Source organism: Amblyomma mixtum, chromosome 5 (genome assembly GCF_055824585.1).
Source record: "Amblyomma mixtum isolate Tamu chromosome 5, ASM5582458v1, whole genome shotgun sequence".
In the NCBI taxonomy this organism is placed as follows: domain Eukaryota; kingdom Metazoa; phylum Arthropoda; class Arachnida; order Ixodida; family Ixodidae; genus Amblyomma; species Amblyomma mixtum.
The window spans coordinates 91,889,797-91,910,509 of NC_143016.1; the positions used below are offsets into that span (position 1 = coordinate 91,889,797).

A 20,713-nucleotide genomic window follows, 5' to 3' on the forward strand; every position below is an offset into this window, starting at 1 on the left:
TCTTTGTCATGGATGCCGTAGAATATTAAGTTATTTCTTCGTGATTGGTTCTCCAGGTCATCGTGCGATGACTGGAGGGCCGTGCACGCAACAGCAAGTTTCTGGGAACTTTTGATGAAATTTGGAAGCAAAATAGGTTCGAGAAGGATTGAGAACACTGTTGGATTCGACAGTGTCGATGGCCACATGTCCTGTATAGTACAAGTGTACTTGAAAGGTTTCTGTTCAGTTTTTTGAAAGAAAGTTTGCAAAACGAAAGAAGGAAATCTCGCCTGATTTACCGTAGTGCATCGCACCGTGCTGCCCATATGATTGATCTGGGCCACATGTAGAAGCGTTTTTTTTTATTGCCCTCTTCTACAACGAGGTTCCAGCATCATGCCATGAAGGCAAGCATGAACGAGAGTCATTGTGGCAAATGTTTCCCTTTTTTCTTTGAACGAAATTTCTGCTGTGAAGTAAATACGCGAGGTCATGTCGCCGTGAAGTGGATAGACTTAGTGGTCACAGCATGCGATCGTGAAATAAATGAAAACGTCAAGCGCTTTCAGCCTGCATGCCATGCGGATGTGGGCGGCACATGTCAGATCCATCCTATTATAGGGCCGAGTGGTATGGGATTACGGCAGCTTGCTTGCCCAGCGGTAGGATGGCGCGCTTTTTTTCACCTACGTTGGTCACCGCATGTACCTTGCTGCTAGCTTTCCCTCTTGCATCTAGCAAATCAAAGCGCCAGCTCAAACATGATACCGTCGATGCTTTTAAGGTAAGTTAACTGTATCCTTCACTCTTAACAAAAATGTCGGAAAATTCATAACCCCCGTATTCACATACCTAGCTTTTCCTTAACACTAACCTGCAGCTTAACGTGCATCCAATCTCAATTCGTTTCTGCTCAGTATTCCACGAGTTTGTATCGTTTAAATAAATGTACAGCTCGTTTTTACAGCGACAGCTGCTAATCGCTCGTTCCTGGGTTTCGCACTGTAATAGTGTGTCGTTGTGTGCCGTAGTAGACGGCGTTGCTATGAGAACCACTAGGAGAGTGGTTACCGTGCAAGGAAAATGGTATCACGCGTGCAGAGAAATGCGTCACCGGTAACGGTTACTATGGAAGGAGGAAGTTACCGGGAGATGGGAGGAAATCCCAACGAAAGGATGGTTACCCTTGAAGGAGGAGGGCATGGCAAGAGCCTAAGGCGCAGCCTGTCAGTGGTTGCCACGGAAAACACTCGGATGGTAGTTACCCTGGAAGTAAGAGGGTTACCATCGAAGAAGGCTTAATGGTGAGAGCGTGGGAAGCCGTAATCAGAAGATGATCACAACGGTGACCGCCCGGAAGATGGTTACTGTGGAAGAAGGGTGTTTGGTTTCGTTGGGTTTTATAGGCTTTAGCGTCTCGAAGTGTCTCAGGCTATGAGGGACGCTGCAGTGTAGGGCTCCGGATAATTTCCACCACCTGGGGTTCTCTAACGCGCACGGTCAGCGGCCGAGCACCACAACCACTGAGCCACCACGGCGGTTTGGAGGAGGGTGTGGCGAGAATGGGGAAATCCACAACCGGAGGATGATTACAGAGGACACAAAGAGAATATGGTGAATGCGTGAGAAGGCCCACCTAGTACGTAGTTAGCGTGGGAACCAACCGGATGCTACTTACCCTAGAAGGAGAAGGAGGATTGCCGTCGAAGGAAGATACGGCGAGAGGAGGAGGTTATGATGAGAGGGTAGATGGGCGTACCATACTAATCATCCATAACGTGGTAAGCATGGAATTAGGAGGAAGGGTATGAAGAGAGCGCAGGAACTTAGCGCAGTCCATCTGCGAGGGCTGCATGTGAAACGCGCCGCCCGAGGAGAGGACCATCGGCGGCGCAGCGCACCTTGAACAGCGGACTGGAGAAGAGACCTAGTCGAAAAACGACTACGTGCGGAAAACTAAAACAGTTCCCCAGAACTCTACAGACGTGAAGTCGCTCTGATATTCTCTACCATAGCATATCGTGCAGTGTCAATACCTTAAAAGTTGTCACTTAATCTCGCGGTAACGAGTGGCGACCCTGCTGTCATTTTTTTAAAGCGCGTCGTGACAGTATTTCCGCTGTTTCAGAGAAGAAGCACTTTTGTTTACATCGTACCCGTTCTCACATGCAAATAAAACTGCTTTCGCAGCAGTCAATAATTTTGCTACACCCATAGCAACGTAACAAGCCTTCATTCACCTGCGCCCTCACTCACTCACTCACTCACTCACTCACTCACTCACTCACTCACTCACTCACTCACTCACTCACTCACTCACTCACTCACTCACTCACTCACTAACTCACTCACTCACTCACTCACTCAAAGAGATAGCCAAGTTTGCCTTTCTGCACGGATACGAAATGCGTAATCCTTCGTTCTTGATCACAGAGCGCAAAGAACAATGAATATTAAATAAGGCCGTAGAGTTAGGTGGGTACAAGAAGGGCACGGTCACTCCCCCCCCCCCCCCCCCCCCCCCCCCCCCCCATCGCTCCCGCGTGCGCGTCTGCCCTGCCCCCTGGTTACAGTCGTAAAACACCGCTGCTCGGCGCTGCACTGGACAGCGTGGCAACGTCATATTAAAGCCACATAGGCATGCAGCGCTTCCCTGGCGGCGGGAAGGTAACGCACAAGGTGGGAACTGGGCGAGGAACCACTGAGCAGGCACCTGGCTCTTTCTACCGCGCGTGCGCACTGGACTCCAAAACCGAGCCCAGCGGCTAACGTTAGTTGGTGCTGGCTTGCTCTTCAGAACCCCTGAGACATGCTCCAGACCAGGCTGATCACCTAAGTACTCAGAGCGAGCCAGGTATATTTAAAGGAAGGAGCCTGAGGTAGCACATTGTGTTTCAGAAAAAAAATGAATTGCGATGGTTTCATATTATTTGCTTTGGGCAACTAACTCAAGAGCTAGATGTTACCTTTATCAAGTAAAGTTCTTGGAAAACAAGCGAAAATGTGTTCTTTGAAAAAATCGGGGTTTGTCATGTAGACTCAACTCATCGACGTGAAGGAAAAAGAACACTGACTCATATCAAGACCAGAACCACTGTTTATAAACGATGACCAGAACCAAACTGCCGTGCAGTGGCGTCATGTACCGCCGCCCGGCGCTATCTTTGTTCCCCTTTTAAGTGCAATAGTGCCTTCGCCACGGTGTTGCTGTTGGCCTAGGCAAAGCGGCTTGGTATAATCATTTTCTTTATTGCAGAACCGTGCACCTCCCGAAGGCAATAATGCAGGGGGGGGGGGGGGGGGGGGTGACTGACAGCACTTGCAAGTGCTGGTATTGTTAAAAGGCGAAAAGGAGAGGAAAAATACCATCACACAAGTGTACAGGAAAACGTGCAATAAAAGAGGACAACTCAGCACCACAAGTACAATGAATAAAAAGTAAAGAAAGACACGAGCAAAAGAGAACTGCATACCGCGCCACAGGTCTGAAAAAAATGCGCACAGTCGATCATCCGAGCAGCCCTCAGTGACTCCAGGCTGTTCTACTCATTTATCATTAGTGGATAGAATGAGGTTTCATACGCACCTGTCCTTCATTTTATCTCTCGGATCATCCACTGATGATCACAAATAGATAAAAAAATGCGGTTGAAGCAGGTACCATTCTTTGTTTTCGAAAATAAATGCGATACATGACTGGAACTCTGAAGTGCTCTCTTCGGTCAGCTTAACACGCCAACCGAGATAGTATTTTAGAGAGGCGACTTGACAGAAAAACATCCCGATGGGAGAAAAGGGGTCACAGAGAATGATTCGTCCTCCCTGTCGCCATTGCATTAATCATAACTTGATTGAAATGCAAAGCTGTTCTTTTCAGCATTTTGCTGAGTATATGGAATCGCACCGCTGCTAGCAACACTGAAATCCGGCCGCAGTCGGCTGCCTTTTACCGTATGCGGTGCAGCACCGCAAATGTATGTTGTCGTCCCGCAGCGTTGGTGCTTACCGCGCGAAGTTCGCCGTGAAAGGTCGCTCCACGTGGGTCGCTCCCTAGCCGTAGAACCTTAGCTGCGTGGCAGCTGCTTGCGGGGGTCGTCACTCACCATTTTGCATAGACCAAGGAGAGAAGAAAACTGACTTTTGCCCAGAGGAACTGCTTCACTTTGAAGCAAGGCATAAGCTAAACGGCGGCTGCTCAGTTTTTTTTGGCCGCTTCAGTCGCGTCTTGGAGGGCCGCTTTGCGCAATAAAAAGCCACGAAGGAGCCGACGAACGTTTCGGCGAATAAGCGCGAAACCTTGCAAAACATATGGCGACTGTTTGGATAAGTATGGCGCAAGGTTAAAGAAACCCGGCGATGAGGTATCTTTTTCTGGTCTCACACCTCAAGTACCTCTTTGGCCTTTAGACGGTCATACATGGAGTAGACTATGACGTCGTGGATATCAGGTTACGTGATGTACAGTCGTCCACACAGTTGTGTAGAATACTGCAGCGGCCTGCTCTTTGGGCACTTTTACGCATGCGCTGTTTTGTACCTTCCCTCGATCGCTACCCCACCACGAATATATTTTTCAAACAGCTTATTAACACCGAAATTATAGGCGATTTAAACGATGTTCCTGCCCACCCCCTCGACGCATACACATCAACGCGCAAGAAAATAAAAATCAAGAAAACAGCTGGGCAGTGCCACCCTCCGCGCACCGTCAATATAGTCGCATCCCGCCCACACTGATGTGCGCTTCCAATGAGAAAGTTCACCCATGTTTCCCACGGACATCTTCGTCATAGGAACGGCTTAGAATTCAATACGAGGTGTTGCCCTAAGCGGTGTCGAGCTACGCCGAGAATCAGTTTTTTTTATTTATTTGTAATTACAGATTCTATGCAGAGCATTTAAACCTTACTCGGACACTCACAAAGTCCACATCCACAGAGAATATGACCATCAGACTCATTTCACGGCCTCTTTACTGAACGAGGGACCGAGAATGCGCTTCCCAACATGAAAAATGAAGCTGTTGAACTTTGCTATACGTAAGGAAGCAAAAGCAGTGGGGCAACCGATCACGGTGTCCACCTGCAAGAGAAGGCGGGTCCTAAGTCAGCGAAAACCGCCAGGGAGACCAAAAACGCGGCTGGGCTTGGCAAACAGAAATGGGCGAAGGCAGTAGTAGCACGTTCAGTAGCCCACATACTTGCGCAACCAGAATCCGGCGGTCGGCATCATCTAGCTGTAGCGCAATGTACTACGCCTTTCGTGCAGATAATTTCATGCTTCCACGTGCCTTAGACGACAAGAAGGAAAAGAAGGTTTTTATTCGGTTATATGAATTGCACATGAATGAGTATATCGAAGGAAGTCCTCGAGCACGAAGGTTATATCGTGACCTCGCCTATCAAGAGAAATTTCAATTTATTTTTTGAGGAAGACGTTCACAGGAAACAGCTTTACCCTAAAATCTCTTATGCTGAAGTTTAAGCATGGCTGTTAAAGGCGTTCGGAATACGAATGTCGTGTCCTTCTGATAATGAAGCCAGTGCACACAGCGAAATGATAGCTTCATTGTGGGCCAGGAGGGACTGGTTTTCAAGAACGATAACATTGCGCGAGTAGCAGACGACGTATAGGAAAGGTGACCCATACCTTCGCTGGTAGAAACCACAAGCCATATTGCTGGGCGCAGAAATGCATTGGAAAAAGAGTTAAGTCACCCGTGAACTTCGGCATTGAAAAGTTTATGGGGATTTAACGTCTCAAAGCGACTCAGGCTATGAGGGACGCCGTTGAGAACGGCTCCGAAAATACCGACCACCTCGGGTTACACAGGGGCAGAGTACATGGGCCATTAGAATTTCGCCTCCATCTAAATTCGACCGCAGCGGCCGGGTCGAGCCCGCGTATTTCAGATCAGCAGCCGAGTGTCATAACCGCGGAGCGACCGTGGCGGCTGCAGTCAGAAGTTAAAAGATTTTGTATCCAAAAGTGTTGTTGGGACAGGAATAAGAATGGCTAGTTGCGAAGGACGCACGGATTACAAACGTACTGGCACCGTTAGGATGGGCAGAACGATTACCAATGTCTACATGACCATATGATGCTAATTGTACAACAGTCCAAGAACTTATCTGCAACCTCAAGCGAGGTCATTGATTTAATATCGCTGCTGTGAAAGTCAGTAGAAGCGGCTTCCGGGCTTTGCTTAACGAGTTGTCCTGCTATCCTTGCCAGGGCGCTTGAAAGTTTCGAGGGATGAAAAACATCCCTTATTGGAAAGTTTTCAGTAATAACTAAACGGACTTCTCTTCCGTGAAGACAGGAAGCAAACTGAAAGAAACCGGCTAATAATTATTGTCTTCTACTACAATTTAAAACAACCAACCTCAAAATTCGAAGACGAAGGTAAAATAGTTTGTAGTTTGTAATGTTTGTAATGTAGTTTGTAGCTGTGAAAAGCTAAAAAGGGTAGCAAGTGTTTTTTTTCGAAATTTTGGTCTTCGAGCACAAACGCGAGTTTTCTTTTGGTTCATTTTTAAGACGATTCGTATACTTTTCTAATTAAAACGCTGTCGAAGAACCGGAGACTGAAAATGCACCTATGAACGCAGGAAATGTGTTAAGGCATTTGTGTAAGCCATGTATTGTAGAGTGAAAAGCGTGTAAGGAAGTCAGAAAGAGTAAGCAGTCTTGTGCAGGCGAAGCTAGAAACTAGCGTACTTTCTTGTTGCAGAGCCTTGAGAAGTTTCAATACGCCGTAGCTCTCTATGACATCGACCAGGATGGAGATTTGGACTGCCTTAATGCGGTGCGGACGGAATTCGAAATGGAGCCCCCAAGCGCAACTTACATTCTCTCTCTCAAGGGCCTGAAAGGGCAGAAGGCGTATGTATTGAACTGAAGCTGTTCGCACGTATTTTCGATATGCAAACAGCCCGAATATTTATTTCCTCAATACATTTTGCGCATCCGTGTAATCTAGATGCGTCTGTAGTACAAAACTGCCGTCAAGAAAAACATGCTATTAAACGAAACGGAGTCAAACTAAGGCATGCGAAACTAGTGTGTTTTTGGCGGTTTCTTTTTTGCAGGCGTAATGGGGCGTATTTCATGCACGTAAGAAATCCCTCACATAAGTTAGGCCTTCAACTTTCTTCTCCACTTTGCAGAGGAGTGTTTCATGGCATTACGCCACCTCAACGAATACTTATGTCGTGAGGCAGCTTCGCGACCGGAATAGAGAAGTCCGAGATGAGTAGAAGTCGCTTTCTATCAATTAACGCAGTTTGCGCTTTTGGCAGCGCGATGGATATGTAATTTTTTAACAATAAGAGCAGAGAAATAAAAATAAGCTTCAAGGGCATTAGTTTAACTGCCCCTACACTCTTTTCAAGCTGCTTTCATAGTTCGTGACTAATTCATTAGGAACAAACGCATAAACGTTTGTGTCCAGTATAAAATGAACACAAACAAAACGAAGAAATGAAATGAACGGCGGCGCAACAAGGACACTAACAAGAGAGGGGACACCACATGCGCACATGTTAGTGTCCTTGTTGCGCCGCCATTCATTTCATCATGCACCAACTCGCCCCTCAGGCCATTCTTCCGGACAAACAAAACGGTCTGCGAGGCGGTGGATAAAAATATACCGTTCGCGTTGAACTTCAGTGGAGTTGTCCAGGCAAATTACTTTAGGCATAGAGTTGGAGAATGCATTGATAGAGGGAATATCATAAGAAACACGTCGGGCGCACTCAAAGATTTTTTTGTATGTGTCAGTATTATGATAATATTTCCTTGATAGTTTAAGCATGAAATGTTTTTAGCTCTCATTCTTGGTAAACTCAGGCTAGCATATCTTGGCAAACAAGGTGAGTTTGAGGCCAAACAGTCCGAAATTTTATGTCCGTGTGGCGGTCAGCCGAAAAAAAAATGTCTTTTAAAATGCCCTAGCGCCGAGGAGCGTTCGGGCCTTCAGGTTCCGAAATGCAGTTCCCGGTGAAAAACAGCGCAAACTAGATTTAATACTTAAGAGAAAGAAGACACCAACTAGTCGAAACTTCTATTTTGCAGCGGCAAATGGAAACTTCACACTTTACTCCATCACCCGTTTTCTGATTCAAGACTTTTGATTCTTACTGCAGGCGAAACTACACTCACCTTTTGCTGCCTGGACCGACACCTGATAGCAATGTGGTCATTATTGACAACGGTAAATATGAATATGAACAAGCTGCAATAGTTCTCATACCTTGCTCAATAGTGCTAAAAAACAGCCACAATTCTCCGAGGAACAAGAGCGCAGTAATGTAGTTCTCTTACAGAGAACAGATAACGGCACTGACATTAAGCATGCCAGTAATTGAAGAAAAAGTAATGGAAGAATAGCAATAAAAAGATGAGCAGTAATACTAAAGGCCACCGTGCATGAATAGAGGACTAAAGAGTGATGCGTCTATTTTTTTTTTATGGCAGGTGTTTGTTGACTGCGCACTTCTCTTTCTTTGATCCGCTCCAAGTTAGAATTTTTTCCTGTACCACTTTACTGATCTTAAGTCAACCCGCATTTTCAACGAGTGAGATGCCCACTATATTGGCTCTGCATAGATGAACTGCTCAAAAGTACCAGAAATATCACAATCTAACCATATTGTCAAATGGTGCGACAGCAGTCAGAAAAACCGTGGAAAGGGCTTCTGAAAGAAATTTTTTATTGGGTAGATCTGCGCCCACAAAAAAAAAACAGTGATTCAGCGGCAGCGTAGCAACAATCGTGCTCGGTGGTCGTCTAACAGAATGCACGCCGCTCTCGGATGCCCTCAGTTTAAAGCTGACAATGAACCTTCGAGATACGGCGATCAAAGTAACTACAACAGTCTGGAACGACGTAGAATCGGCTCCACCTGGGTGAAATCAATCGAGATCAGTTAGGCTGCATCTTGCATCACAATACGAGCTATGAAGCCACGTACCGGCAGCTTTGAGGAATGAACAACGGCCATTACAAAATTTTGCGTCATCAAATCCCTCTTAAAGAAGCGCCGACCCGATGCTTATTTATATGCTTACTATTACGCTCATTATTACAAGACGCTTCTTCGTTATGGAATAGGTGATCTCAGCCTTTGACAAACACCTGCTTGCGTACGCTATTATTGTCTAGTGACCTTGCTGCTCCTCGATGAGAACGGCGCCTAGCCCCGCAGTGCTTGCGTCGGTATGAATTTCGGTTTCCGCGTTTTCGTAGAAGTGTCCAAGCGCGGGTGGCGACTGTAAGCAACACTTAAGTTGCTGGAATGCTCATTGTTAGCTTCCCACTTCAACAGCACTTCCCACTTCGTTAGGTGCGTCTAAGGTTCGGAAATGCGCGAAAGGTCTTTACAAATCGGCGGCAATACGCGCACATCCACAGGAATAGGCGCACAGTTTTCTTATAGAAGCCCTTTACCCTGCCTTTATCCGTCACCACTATGTGTCGACAGTGGAGCAACTCTGGAGGAATTTACGCAAGAAGATTTTACGATCGAGAAAGACTCGACATCCGGACTCTGCAGTACAACCGCCCAGCTCAAATCTCTGCAATTCAGCCAGACACAATGACCACCACCTGCGTCAACTTGTGGGAAGTAATCCCCAAAATTATCCTCGAGGAACCGTAACGACTGCTGCCATCCTCCCCAAAGCTGCAAGTCGCGAATCTCACGGATACAGTATGGAAAGCGCAACAGGTACTTGGCACCCCAACACCGTCAACCACAGAGTACCAGGCCATGATTTACGCTGCCGTGATGCCCAGCCAAAGACGTCCTGCCACTCTGCGGCAGGAAACCTACGCGTTGTCCCAAAGACTACATACGTTGCAAGCTCTGCCAAAAAGAGCTGACCTCTGGAGGACCTCCGATCAGCTCCGCCTGCTCTGTTTCCATTGTGGTGAACACCCCCCCCCCCCCCCCCCACACACACACACACACATTCTTCGGCACTGCTCCTAAGGAAGAATAGATCTGCGTACCTTCTCAACTGATGCCTTAAAACCCAACCCCAGCCGACAATATGAGATCGACGATTACCTGCGCCGAGAAGATTACATGTCGTCGAGCCGCCCGTATCGCTCACCATCACCGTCCACACCGCGTTTTCTTCTCCCGGCCGCACCTACACAGTGGTTCTGAGCGGAATGTTGCCCAGCCCTCCCATGGGAAACTAAAGAAAGCAACCTCTGGAGGTTAGCTTCCTCACCAAAGAAGTGACACGAAGATTCTCCACAGACCACGCCGCATGAAGACGCCGAACCCGCTACGCCGGCGCCACACACGAATACCAGCTCGACCAGACTTCAGAATGACGGCGCCATCTAGAAAACCCCACTGCATGTCTAACGCCTCACTTCCATGAAATGTCACGTACAGTGATGGTAGTCATAAAGATAGCGGAAAGGGCTTCTAAAAGAAACTCTATTATCCCTCCACAGCTGATGCATCAATCTACTTTATCTTATGTGCAAAAGAAAGCAAGTAGTTATATTGGACCCAAACTCAGCGTTTACGATGTCAGTATTTTTCAGATCATTTGAGCAAAAAGAAAAATCATAGGTGATCAGTGCGCTCGAGTGATACCTTAGAGTATGCGTAAACATTAGCGTTCCCCTCACGCAGCAACCGCTGCAGGTGAGAAGCTCAGTCCGTGCAGGCGGGTGGCGTGACCCAGTCCATCAATCACCTTCTGGCACCCTGTGGTCCAGGCCCACTCTTCCAATCCAGTCCAGCAATGATAGTGTGACACGCTGTACCCAGCTCAACTCTCCCACACACGCAACTCTTCTGCCGTTACCCTCTCTTCGTCTTCCCTTTGTCAGCTTCCCTCTTCCCTGAGAGTGCAGCCAGGGATTTCCATCTATTCACTTTCAACTGAGGCTTCAGACCTCAGAGAGACGGAGGAATAGATTTTTAAATGATTCTAACCTTGACGAATTGAATAAAAATCTCACAGGACCACTACCACTGTGTAACGCGAGATTGAACGATAGCCGCTATTTTCGTTTCGCGATATATTCAGGTAAAGAACTTGAGAGCGACATGCTTATATGTACTTTTATAAATCACTGTTGTTGTTCACACGTACTCGTTTTTTGACTATCACTCGTCTCTTGTCCGCCGCTCCAGGAACTGGGCTTTTCCTCGGGTGGCGGGTTTAGTAGCAGCCGCTGCAGACTGAGCGGGCAGCATTCATTCGCTCTGGCAATAGCCCTACTGTTCCTTTCACGGTAACCAGCTTCTAGGTTCTTCCCGTGCAAACCACCAACCGGTTACGCATTCCTGCGCTCTCGCCATGCCCTCTCCTTCCTCGCTAATCACCCTCCACCTTCCAACACTTTCCGCTTGAGCAATGCCCCGCTCTCGTCATTGCTTGTTAATTTCGCGCTAACTAACCACCTCGTAGTTTCACAGTAACCATCCTCCGGTTGCGCATTCGTCCGCTCCGCTATGCCCTCCTGCTTCTGCGGTAACCACCCACCTGGCGGTTCAGTTGCGACCACCCTTTGGTAGCAAATTCCTCCGATTTCACCATACCCTCCACCTTCGACGGTAACTCTCCTCCTGCTTCTTCTGCGATGACCACTCTCTGCGTGGCTCCCGTGGCAGCCACATTACGTTTCAACAATCCTCCCTTCTCCCCATATCCTCGTTCTCCCCATATCCTCGGGTCGTTTTTGTTGCAGCCTTCATCCTTTCGGGCATTCGTTCGTTGCCGCCAAACCCCCCCATCCTACTTCCCGTGCTTCCCACCCTCCAGTGAAGCCACCTACTACTGCTACCACCACGCCTAGGGAACCGGCCTTTAACTCCTGTAGCTGTAAAAAAAAGTGGAAAGGAAAGGAACGCAGCTGGGCGCATATAAACTGATATTTTCTTGAAGAATTTTCTTCAAACTGCTTCTAGGAAAGTGTTTAAAGTATAAAAACTACATATTCAAACATATTCTATGTGAGGCCAGAATTTCGAAAATGACACTACATGAATGAAGCTGGAGTAAATAAGGAGCCACTTTTTCACGTACATTGAAGCTATAATTTAAAATTCGCCTGCCAGTTTACAAACTGAGGTGCCTTGTGGGGTAGCTTTCGTCAGAGTCATTTTAATGTTTTTTTTGTTCAAAGAATATGAGCATAGAAAAGATTATTTACGGGCTATCTGCTCCTTAAGGATATCTAGTAGAAATATTGTGTCAACCTGGTACTTCGAAAGTTTAGTATTTTATTTAGTCACTGTAACAAATGTGTCATTTAATTATTTTGAAATGTACTCAGAGAAGTTCAGTTTGGTTAGAAAGTTAATTTTCATACCAACGCGGCACCTTCTCCACTGCGTTGAAAACTTCACCCTCCGATCGTTAAACTTTAAAGTGTCGACATTTTTGACCCCAGTGCGCAGAAAAAAAATGCACAACCCAAGTGCTGTGCTGTGCAAAATTTCGTGTTTCTCCTTTACTTTCGGTAATACAAAACTTAGTACTAGACGAACCAGCCAAACTGCATGCAGGTTTTAATTTTATCCATCATTTGACGTATTACCCTTTGCACATAATATCATTTTAGGACTCTTGGAACTACATCGCTTGTTGTATTCTTTACAGATTTTGACCACCCTCTAAGAAACCATTACGTGTACTCAGACTACGAGAACTGCATTGTCATGAACTTTCCACTGGAGGATCGGGAAGGTGAGGCATACTCGAGCAGAATGTTGCGAATATATTTAATGAGGCTTCAATCAATATTTTAAGCTGTTAGCGAGCAAACCCAGCAGGTACGTGTATGTTGGCATGCTCAAATCCAGGGCTTGGGAGAGAGAGATGTGGTAAGAGGGAAGACCAGAGACTTTTCCAGGCTGGTGTCGAGAACGTGGGAAGGAGGCCTGAAAAAGAAAAAAAATGACTAGCAGCAGAATCTCCCATGCAAATGGTGATGATGGTGGCCGTGTAGTGTTTCTAGGATCACGGGGCTTTAAAAAGACGAGGCGTGGACATTTATAGGAAAATTTTACGTGGGGAAAGCAATCATAGCGAAAACGAGGGGAGAACGGCGTACGTTGTCTAGTTCGCGGTGTTGGCTTTAACCAGCGTTCAACTCTGCGGTCCGGAGGCGGGTCGCCGCGGTATTTCTCGTAACACATGAATACGTGTCTGCAGTCTAGAGAGAGTAGAAAGCCTCAATCAGGAGGCACATGCCTTGCGTCCGTGACATGTGGTCAATTCCGAAGAAGTCACTAGAAGACGCAAGCGGGCCGGTTACAGTCGTTAGTGATGGGCCCGACAAAGAGAGCAGGACGACCCCGAAAACCGACGCGCGTCAGAAACTGAACGTGAGCTGCAGAGGCAGATATCATGAGAGTGCGACCAGCCAGCCAAACTGAGGCACAAAGTCAAACCGCTAGATAGGAAAACGCTGCAGCAATTGATGTAGAGCGCCACAAATTGCCCGAACAGCTTCACAAAGTCAATGCGTGTTACTGGCCCAGAACGGTCTGCTGCTCACGGAAAAAAAAATTTACTGCCAACGTGTGCTGTTTCAACAATACGCAGCTGACAAATTTTAGGGCAGAAGAGCTTGGAATGGGCAGGTTCAGCCCTCACGGAAAATGAATCCCAAACAACCCCGGTTTCTTGGATTTGGTGCCTCTCAAGGAGATTTGTAGCGTCGGCTTTCGAAATGCTATATTGACATACTTCACTTATCATAAATCTATGATGTGTGTTCTGCGGTAAAAAATTTCGAGAAGAGAAGGATGTGTTGAGGCAATTTGGCAGGGTTCAGTAGACCTATGTTCAGTAGACCTTGCATTCCATCGGCTCACGTCATTACTCCTTTGCAGCATAGGCAATGTACGCGGATGGAAAAGCAAACGATAATAACACAAATCGTTCTTACAAACTCTCACGAACTCATTTCTTATACATGTATTTTGTATGATAACAGCACGGGCAAATCTGCTTGATATCTGACCGTTTTGTTGTCTTCGCGAAATGTCTGACACTCATCGAGCTGCTGCTGTTATTTCTTATCCGCAGTATTCTCAGTTACAAATAAAACCATGGTGTGCGCTATCACAAAACTCATCAGTGAACTAAAATCACTCCTGCTTTTCTTGCTATCACGTTCCTCCACCAATTGAAAGCCACTGCATTACATTCACGCTCTCATACAAAATTCTATTCATGTCGCTCGCTTGTTTTTGATGTGATTATGAAGCAACCTACTATTGTTTCTGCAGTATGCGTATTATGGGTGTCAAGTGCAGTAAAGGACGACGTCCCTCAAACCTGCGTCGACCAGTTCCAAGAAAACTGCAATGAAGGACCACCGACGTACGACAATGACTCCTGCGGAGAGCTGGTTCATTAGAATTTTACCAAAGCGGTAGTGTCTCTGACAACATAGCAACATGAAGGATGAAATAAAGCTTGATTGCAGTCATCATGTGTGTTGAATATGTATGTTTTCTTCAGTCCCTTTTTCTACGACTCCATTCCTCCCCGCCCATTTTCAATAGGTGGAAATTCACCCCTAAACAAAGAGCGAACCGTTGCGTAATCAGTAGTGCAGCCAGCAACATCGTTAGTAGCGGGCCAGTTGTAGATTCCTCTCACTAAGTATGTTCATAGTAGTTGTTCTATGATGGCATGTCATGTGGCCTCTGAGACTGAGTATTGATACTGAAAAAAAACGTAGGGCAAGGGGTACTGTTTCGTGTGTCTGGCAACTCCATCTACCAGCAAAAATATGTAAGACGATGTGCAACGGCTCCAGGAAGGCACACTAACTTCCACTTCTGAAGAAAAGGAACTCGCCCAACTCGCTGAAATTTCGGCCGCTTCTATGCTCATCATTACATGAAATACGCTCGGGAAGCTATAGCTAATAATGTTTTACACTAGAAATTACTGTACAGCGAATCTGAGTTGGCTGCATGGCGTGTGCAGGATTATCGAGAATTTAACTCGACATCGAAGGTATTGGTCTGGTTAGAAGGACAGGTGAGTCATATTTGTTGTTGAACAACAAGGAACACGATATAGAAAAAGAAAGAGCAGGATTCGCAGCAAACAATGCGACGAAAATATAAATTCCTGAAGCAGAAGAGTTAGAATGTTAATAATAAATCTGGACAGAAATTTTTCTGGCATAAACAGAATATATTTCTGATTTCCCCTTGGATCAATACCAAAAATCTAAAAATGCATGTATTGGCCCCTGTGCTTTTGCTAAAGATTGTTACGTTGTGTTCCTGCACTTTTATCGACTGCTGGAATAAATGACACCCATAGACATAGCTGAAGACTTTGTTAGAGAACAGGTAACTACTGGCTTATTCGGTTGGGTTTTAGAAGAGACATGGGAGACTGCAGTGTCCAAAGTGCTTTCATTCACACACACCTGACATTTACACACTGCCATACAGGTCTGCAAAACATCAGTATCGCCCACTAAATAAGAGTTGTCATATCAATATCTGTGCCACATACGCCAACATTACAATATTTTGTGATGATTCTTTGTTAGTTTCCAGGTGGGATTAACACGAATGTACAAATGTGACATCTAGGTTGACGGCAGATATGCGCCGACAGTCTGTCCTGTTGGGGCCAGATGTGACGATGCCGTTGGAGTGGAAAGTCACAGACGAAGTCACGCAGGACATCTAACATTTCAAAAAGCGTTCTCTGGTCAATGTTCCATCAAAACGAATGGACAATAATGGCCGCGAAGGTAGGCGTCGGCAAGAACCCAAGACTGGGAGCGGGACCCTTCTTTTAATTATAGAGCCAGCTTCCACGACACCAAACAGAACAAGCGCGCCGCGAGAGTCCACCGCCGCTTCGTCGTCGTCTTCGATTCAGCGCGGAGGCCGCGCGGCGCGTTAGGCGCGTGGCATTATTCCCCCCCGCGAAAGGAAACATCGTCTCGATGTGGAATGGGGTATGTACAGTGAGAGGAGGAGGAGCAAAAACAAGAAGAATAGGGGTGAGGTGAACTATACAACTTGCGCTAAATGAAATGCGGCGAGAGTCAAGGTCACACGTGGGGTAAGGGGAAAAAGGTAAGAAACACGGCGTGAACGCAGCGCTCAGTCACGCGAAAAGTACGGCTTTAAGCGCACTACATGCACAATTTCAGGCCGTTGACGCTGAGGGCCGACGATCACAGTTCCATGGGGTACAACTTCGTAGTTGACGCTGTTCAAACGGCGCAGGACTCTGTACGGGCCAAAGTATACTATTTATAAACTTTTCGCACAATCCCTTGCGGCGCACGGGTGTCCACACCCACACGTGGTCGCCGGGCTCGTAGTGCACGTCCCTGTGCCGAAGGTTATAGTGTCGGGCATCGGCGGATTGCTGGTCCTTGATGTGCAAGCGGGCCAGCTGACGGGCCTGCTCTGCTTGCTCCACGAAGTGGCCAGCTTCAGGGGGAAGCTCTGCGTCGCCGTACGGCAGCATGGCGTATAGCATCATGCGGACCTCTCTGCCATACACGAGACGAAACGGGGTGAACTGGGTGGTTTCCTGCGTCGCGGTATTATATGCGAAGGTGACGTACGGAAAGACCTCATCCCAGGTTTTGTGTTCAACGTCCACGTACATCGAGATCATGTCCGCCAATGTTTTGTTGAGCCGTTCCGTTAGACCATTGGTTTGGGCATGATACGCTGTTGTTGGTCGATGAGCAGTATGGCTAAGCACTAAGATGTCACGTAGTAGTCGGGCTGTAAACGCCTTACCTCGGTCAGTAATGATGGCCGATGGGGCGCCTTGTCTAAGCACGATGTCGTGCATAAAGAAGTGGGCAACTTCGGCGGCAGTACCTCGCGCAAGGGCCTTCGTTTCAGCGTAGCGGGTCAAGTAGTCTGTGGCGACTACGATCCACTTGTGGCCGGTAGACGAGAGAGGAAATGGTCCCAGAAGGTACATGCCGACTTTGTCGAATGGTATTTGTGGCGGCTCGATGCACTGAAGCAGTCCAGGAGGCTTGAGCGCGGGTTTTTTTCGCCGCTGGCATTGCCGGCATGTCCGGACATAATGCTTGACACTTGAAGTTAGGTTGGGCCAGTAATAGTTCTGCCGGATTCGGGATAAGGTGCGGGTAACTCCAAGGTGGCCGGAAGTCGGTTCATCATGGCAGGCAAGGAGGACTTCATCCCGCAGATCAGACGGTATGACGAGCAGGTAAGTTGTCGGACTTGAAGTAGAGTTCTTTTTATAAAGCACCCCTCTCCGCAGGCAGAACGACGATAGTCCACGAGCTAGGTATCGTGGTATTTCAGGGCAACCACCTTCGAGATGTTCGATGAGCAGACGGAGCTCAGTGTCGGCACGCTGTCTGGAAACGAGCTCAGATGTGCTGACCGCTCCAAGGAAGCTATCATCGTCGGTGGTGTCTTGCGGAGGAGGTTCGACGGGAGCGCGTGACAAGGTATCAGCGTCGGTGTGTTTCCGGCCTGACTTGTAGGTGACGGTGAAATCGAATTCCTGCAGGCGTAATGCCCAACGTGCTAGGCGGCCGCAAGAGTCCTTTAAATTTTTCAGCCAGCACAGCGAGTGGTGGTCGGTGACGATACAAAACGGTCTGCCATAGAGGTATGGGCGGAACTTGGCGGCGGCCCAGACTACCGCTAAACATTCTTTTTCCGTGGTAGAGTAGTTCAACTCAGCACGCGACAGTGCGCGGCTGGCGTAGGCAATTACTTTGTCGACACCGTTTTGCCGCTGAACTAGAACGGCGCCAAGACCGACGTTGCTCGCATCCGTGTGCACCTCCGTGTCGGCATCTTCGTCGAAATGTGCCAGGATGGGCGGTGATTGGAGTAGGCGTCGTAACTCGTCGAAGGCAGTCTGTTGTTCGTTGCCCCAGGAAAATGACGTGTCATCACGGGTTAGGAGCGTCAGAGGGCTGGCGAGCTGGGCGAAGTTTCTAATGAAGCGGCGATAATAGGAGCACAGGCCCAGAAAACGTCGGACTGCTTTTTTGTGGCAGGGGACCGGAAAGGCAGCAACGGCAGCAAGCTTCTCTGGGTCAGCGCGGATTCCGTCAGCACTAATGACGTGCCCAAGGAACTTCAATTCGGTGAACCCAAAGTGGCATTTTTCTGGTTTGAGGGAGAGGTTGGCGGATCGAACGGCTTTGAGGACAGTCCTGAGGCGGTGCAGATGTTCCGTGAACGTTGCGGAAAAAATGATGACATCGTCAAGAAAAACAAGACAGGTCTGCCACTTCAAACCGGTGAGAACGGTGTCCATCATTCTTTGGAACGTGGCAGGAGCACAGCAGAGCCCGAAAGGGAGGACGCGAAATTCATACAGCCCGTCCGGTGTAATGAAGGCGGTTTTCTCACGGTCCCTCTCATCAACTTCTATCTGCCAATAACCACTTCTGAGGTCGACCGAAGAGAAGTACTTGGCTTGACGAAGTCGGTCGAGGGAGTCGTCGATACGCGGGAGCGGGTACACGTCTTTCTTGGTCACACTGTTCAGCTTCCTGTAGTCGACGCAGAACCGTAGTGTCCCGTCTTTCTTTTTCACGAGGACGACAGGAGACGACCACGGACTGCTTGACGGTTGGATGACGCCGTCTGTGAGCATCTCTTCGACCTGTGTTTGAATAGCATCTCGCTCACGAGGGGACACACGATAGGGCTGCTGATGGATGGGGCGGGCTCCTTCATGCGTGATAATGCGGTGTTTAACTATCGACGTTTGGCGCACTTTAGACGACGACGTGAAACACGCACCAAACTCCCGCAAGAGGTCCTGGAGTTGCCTCTTTTCAGTGGGTGGAAGGCCAGGATTTATGTCTACGCTGGTGACCGCTTCGGCGTCAGCTCCAGGTGTGTCCTCCGCACAAGCAAAGCATTCGGCCACTTCCTGAACATGGTCGACGTAAGCGATGGCTGTGCCACGGAACAGATGTCGATGCTCATTGCAGAAGTTGGTGACAAGGACACCTGTACAACCGTCATGAAGGGATCCAAGGCCCCGTGCCACCGCAACCCCCTTAGTGAGCACGAGGGAGACATTAGGCTCGACAACCCGGAGTCCCCTATGTGGCTCGTCGCAGGTAACTCTAGCGAGAATGCTGGCACGTGGCGGCACCGTAACGTTATCGTCGGCGACTCGCAGGGCGGACCGAGAACCCTGGTGCGCAGGTTCTTCTGTGGCCATTGCGGTAGAAAACGTCACCAAGCGGTTCGGCAGGTCTATGATAGCACCGTGCTCGCGAAGAAAGTCGATGCCAAGGATGACATCGCGAGAACATTCGCGGAGAACGAGAAAAGTGGCAACGAATGTGCAGCCTCGAACCGTAACCCGGGCCGCACACATGCCGAGTGGTGCGACAAGATGTCCGCCTGCCGTGCGTATGTCGGGGCCGTCCCAGGGTGTCGTCACTTTTCTCAGGGCCGTCGCAAGCCGTCCGCTAAGGATAGAGTAATCTGCGCCCGTATCGACCAACGCACTGACCTCCTTTGTGTCGACGAGAACAGGGATATCCAAGGAGACCCTGCCTTCAGCACGGCCCGTCGATGGCTGTTGTGGAGGACTCAGTCGGTGCGGCGGCGGAACCTGGTCGGCGACGTGGATTGCGCTGTCGGGGCGATTCAAGCAGTGCGTCGGGGGAAACTCTTCGGCGATGCGGCGTTCGGCGTCGGGGCGATTGGGTCGGTGCGGCGGCGGAAGCGGGTCGGCGATCGGGGTTGCGGCATCGCGGCGATACGAAAGGCGCGTCGGGGAAAACTGTGCAGCGATGCGGCGTGCGACGTCGGGGCGATTCAGTTGCTGCGGCGGTGGAAGCTTTGCGTCGGAACGGCGTTCGGCGGCCTCGCCTCCAAAGGCCGCCGGAGCTAGTTTTCCCGACGAGGGCTCGAGGAACCACGTTGTCCTGGGGCGAAACGGGACCCAGAGGGCGAAGACCGGCGTGGAGAGGGCGATCGCGACTCGCGGCGCGGAGGAGACGGTGAACTACGCTGGCGGGTGACATACTCAGCGATGTCTTGAGGGCGCTCGCCAGGGCGTGGACGGGAGCTGTCGATGGAAAAACCGCGTAGTCCCATTTCGCGATAGGGGCACCGCCGGTAGAGATGGCCGGCCTCACCACAGTGGTAGCAGAGCGGGCGTTGATCCGAAGTCCGCCAGAGGTCAGTCTTCCGCGGTGCCTGGCGCCGATCCGCCCAGTAAGGAGTCGGCTGGGCAGAGTGCACCGCGACCAATGGTGCGGTGTAAGGCGAAGGCCCAGGAGGTGGGGCCGCGCGGCGCACGACGTCCGCGTACGTGACTGGCTGGACAGGAGTCGGATACGGCGCGGGATCGTATGGGGTCGGTTGCGGCGCCGGCACAGCTGCAGCGTCTTGTGCCCTGAGTGCCTGCCGGACTTCCTCGCGGATGACGTTGGTGACGGAATTGACGCGAGGGGCAAAGGTGGCTTGAAGGTGCTGCAGCTCCTCGCGGACCACGGAACGGATTAGTTCGCGAAGGGAGTCCGGATTCGGCCTGGGTTCATGGTCGAACCGGTCCAACGTTGATAGAGTCGAAGTTTGACGCAGTTGCCGGTCGTACTGATTGGATCTCTGCTGCAGCAATTTCTCCATGTGCACGGCGTCGGCCAGAAACTCCGCGACGGTGTTGGGCGGGTTCCGCACGAGGCCGGAAAAGAGCTGGTCTTTTACGCCGCGCATCAGGT

The 20,713-nt window shown here is 49.1% G+C and overlaps 1 protein-coding gene across 1 annotated transcript; it reads left to right on the forward strand.

The window, feature by feature from the left end:
* Positions 1 to 609: 609 nt before the first annotated feature.
* Positions 610 to 14,449, forward strand: LOC149343032 (uncharacterized). The gene is made up of 5 exons (XM_089545549.1): positions 610 to 766; positions 6,716 to 6,867; positions 8,130 to 8,197; positions 12,619 to 12,705; positions 14,256 to 14,449. The coding sequence occupies exons 1-5, from the start codon at positions 650 to 652 to the stop codon at positions 14,384 to 14,386; spliced, it is 555 nt and encodes a 184-aa protein (XP_089401675.1). The 5' UTR covers positions 610 to 649; the 3' UTR covers positions 14,387 to 14,449.
* The last annotated feature ends 6,264 nt before the right edge of the window (positions 14,450 to 20,713 follow it).

Excerpts from the sequence above, each read along its gene's own strand:
- LOC149343032 (XM_089545549.1), top strand. The coding sequence starts at position 650 with ATGGCGCGCTTTTTTTCACCTACGTTGGTCACCGCATGTACCTTGCTG. Across the intron at positions 767-6,715 it reads ATACCGTCGATGCTTTTAAG|AGCCTTGAGAAGTTTCAATA; the intron begins GTAAGTTAACTG and ends TTCTTGTTGCAG. Across the intron at positions 6,868-8,129 it reads GGCCTGAAAGGGCAGAAGGC|GCGAAACTACACTCACCTTT; the intron begins GTATGTATTGAA and ends TTCTTACTGCAG.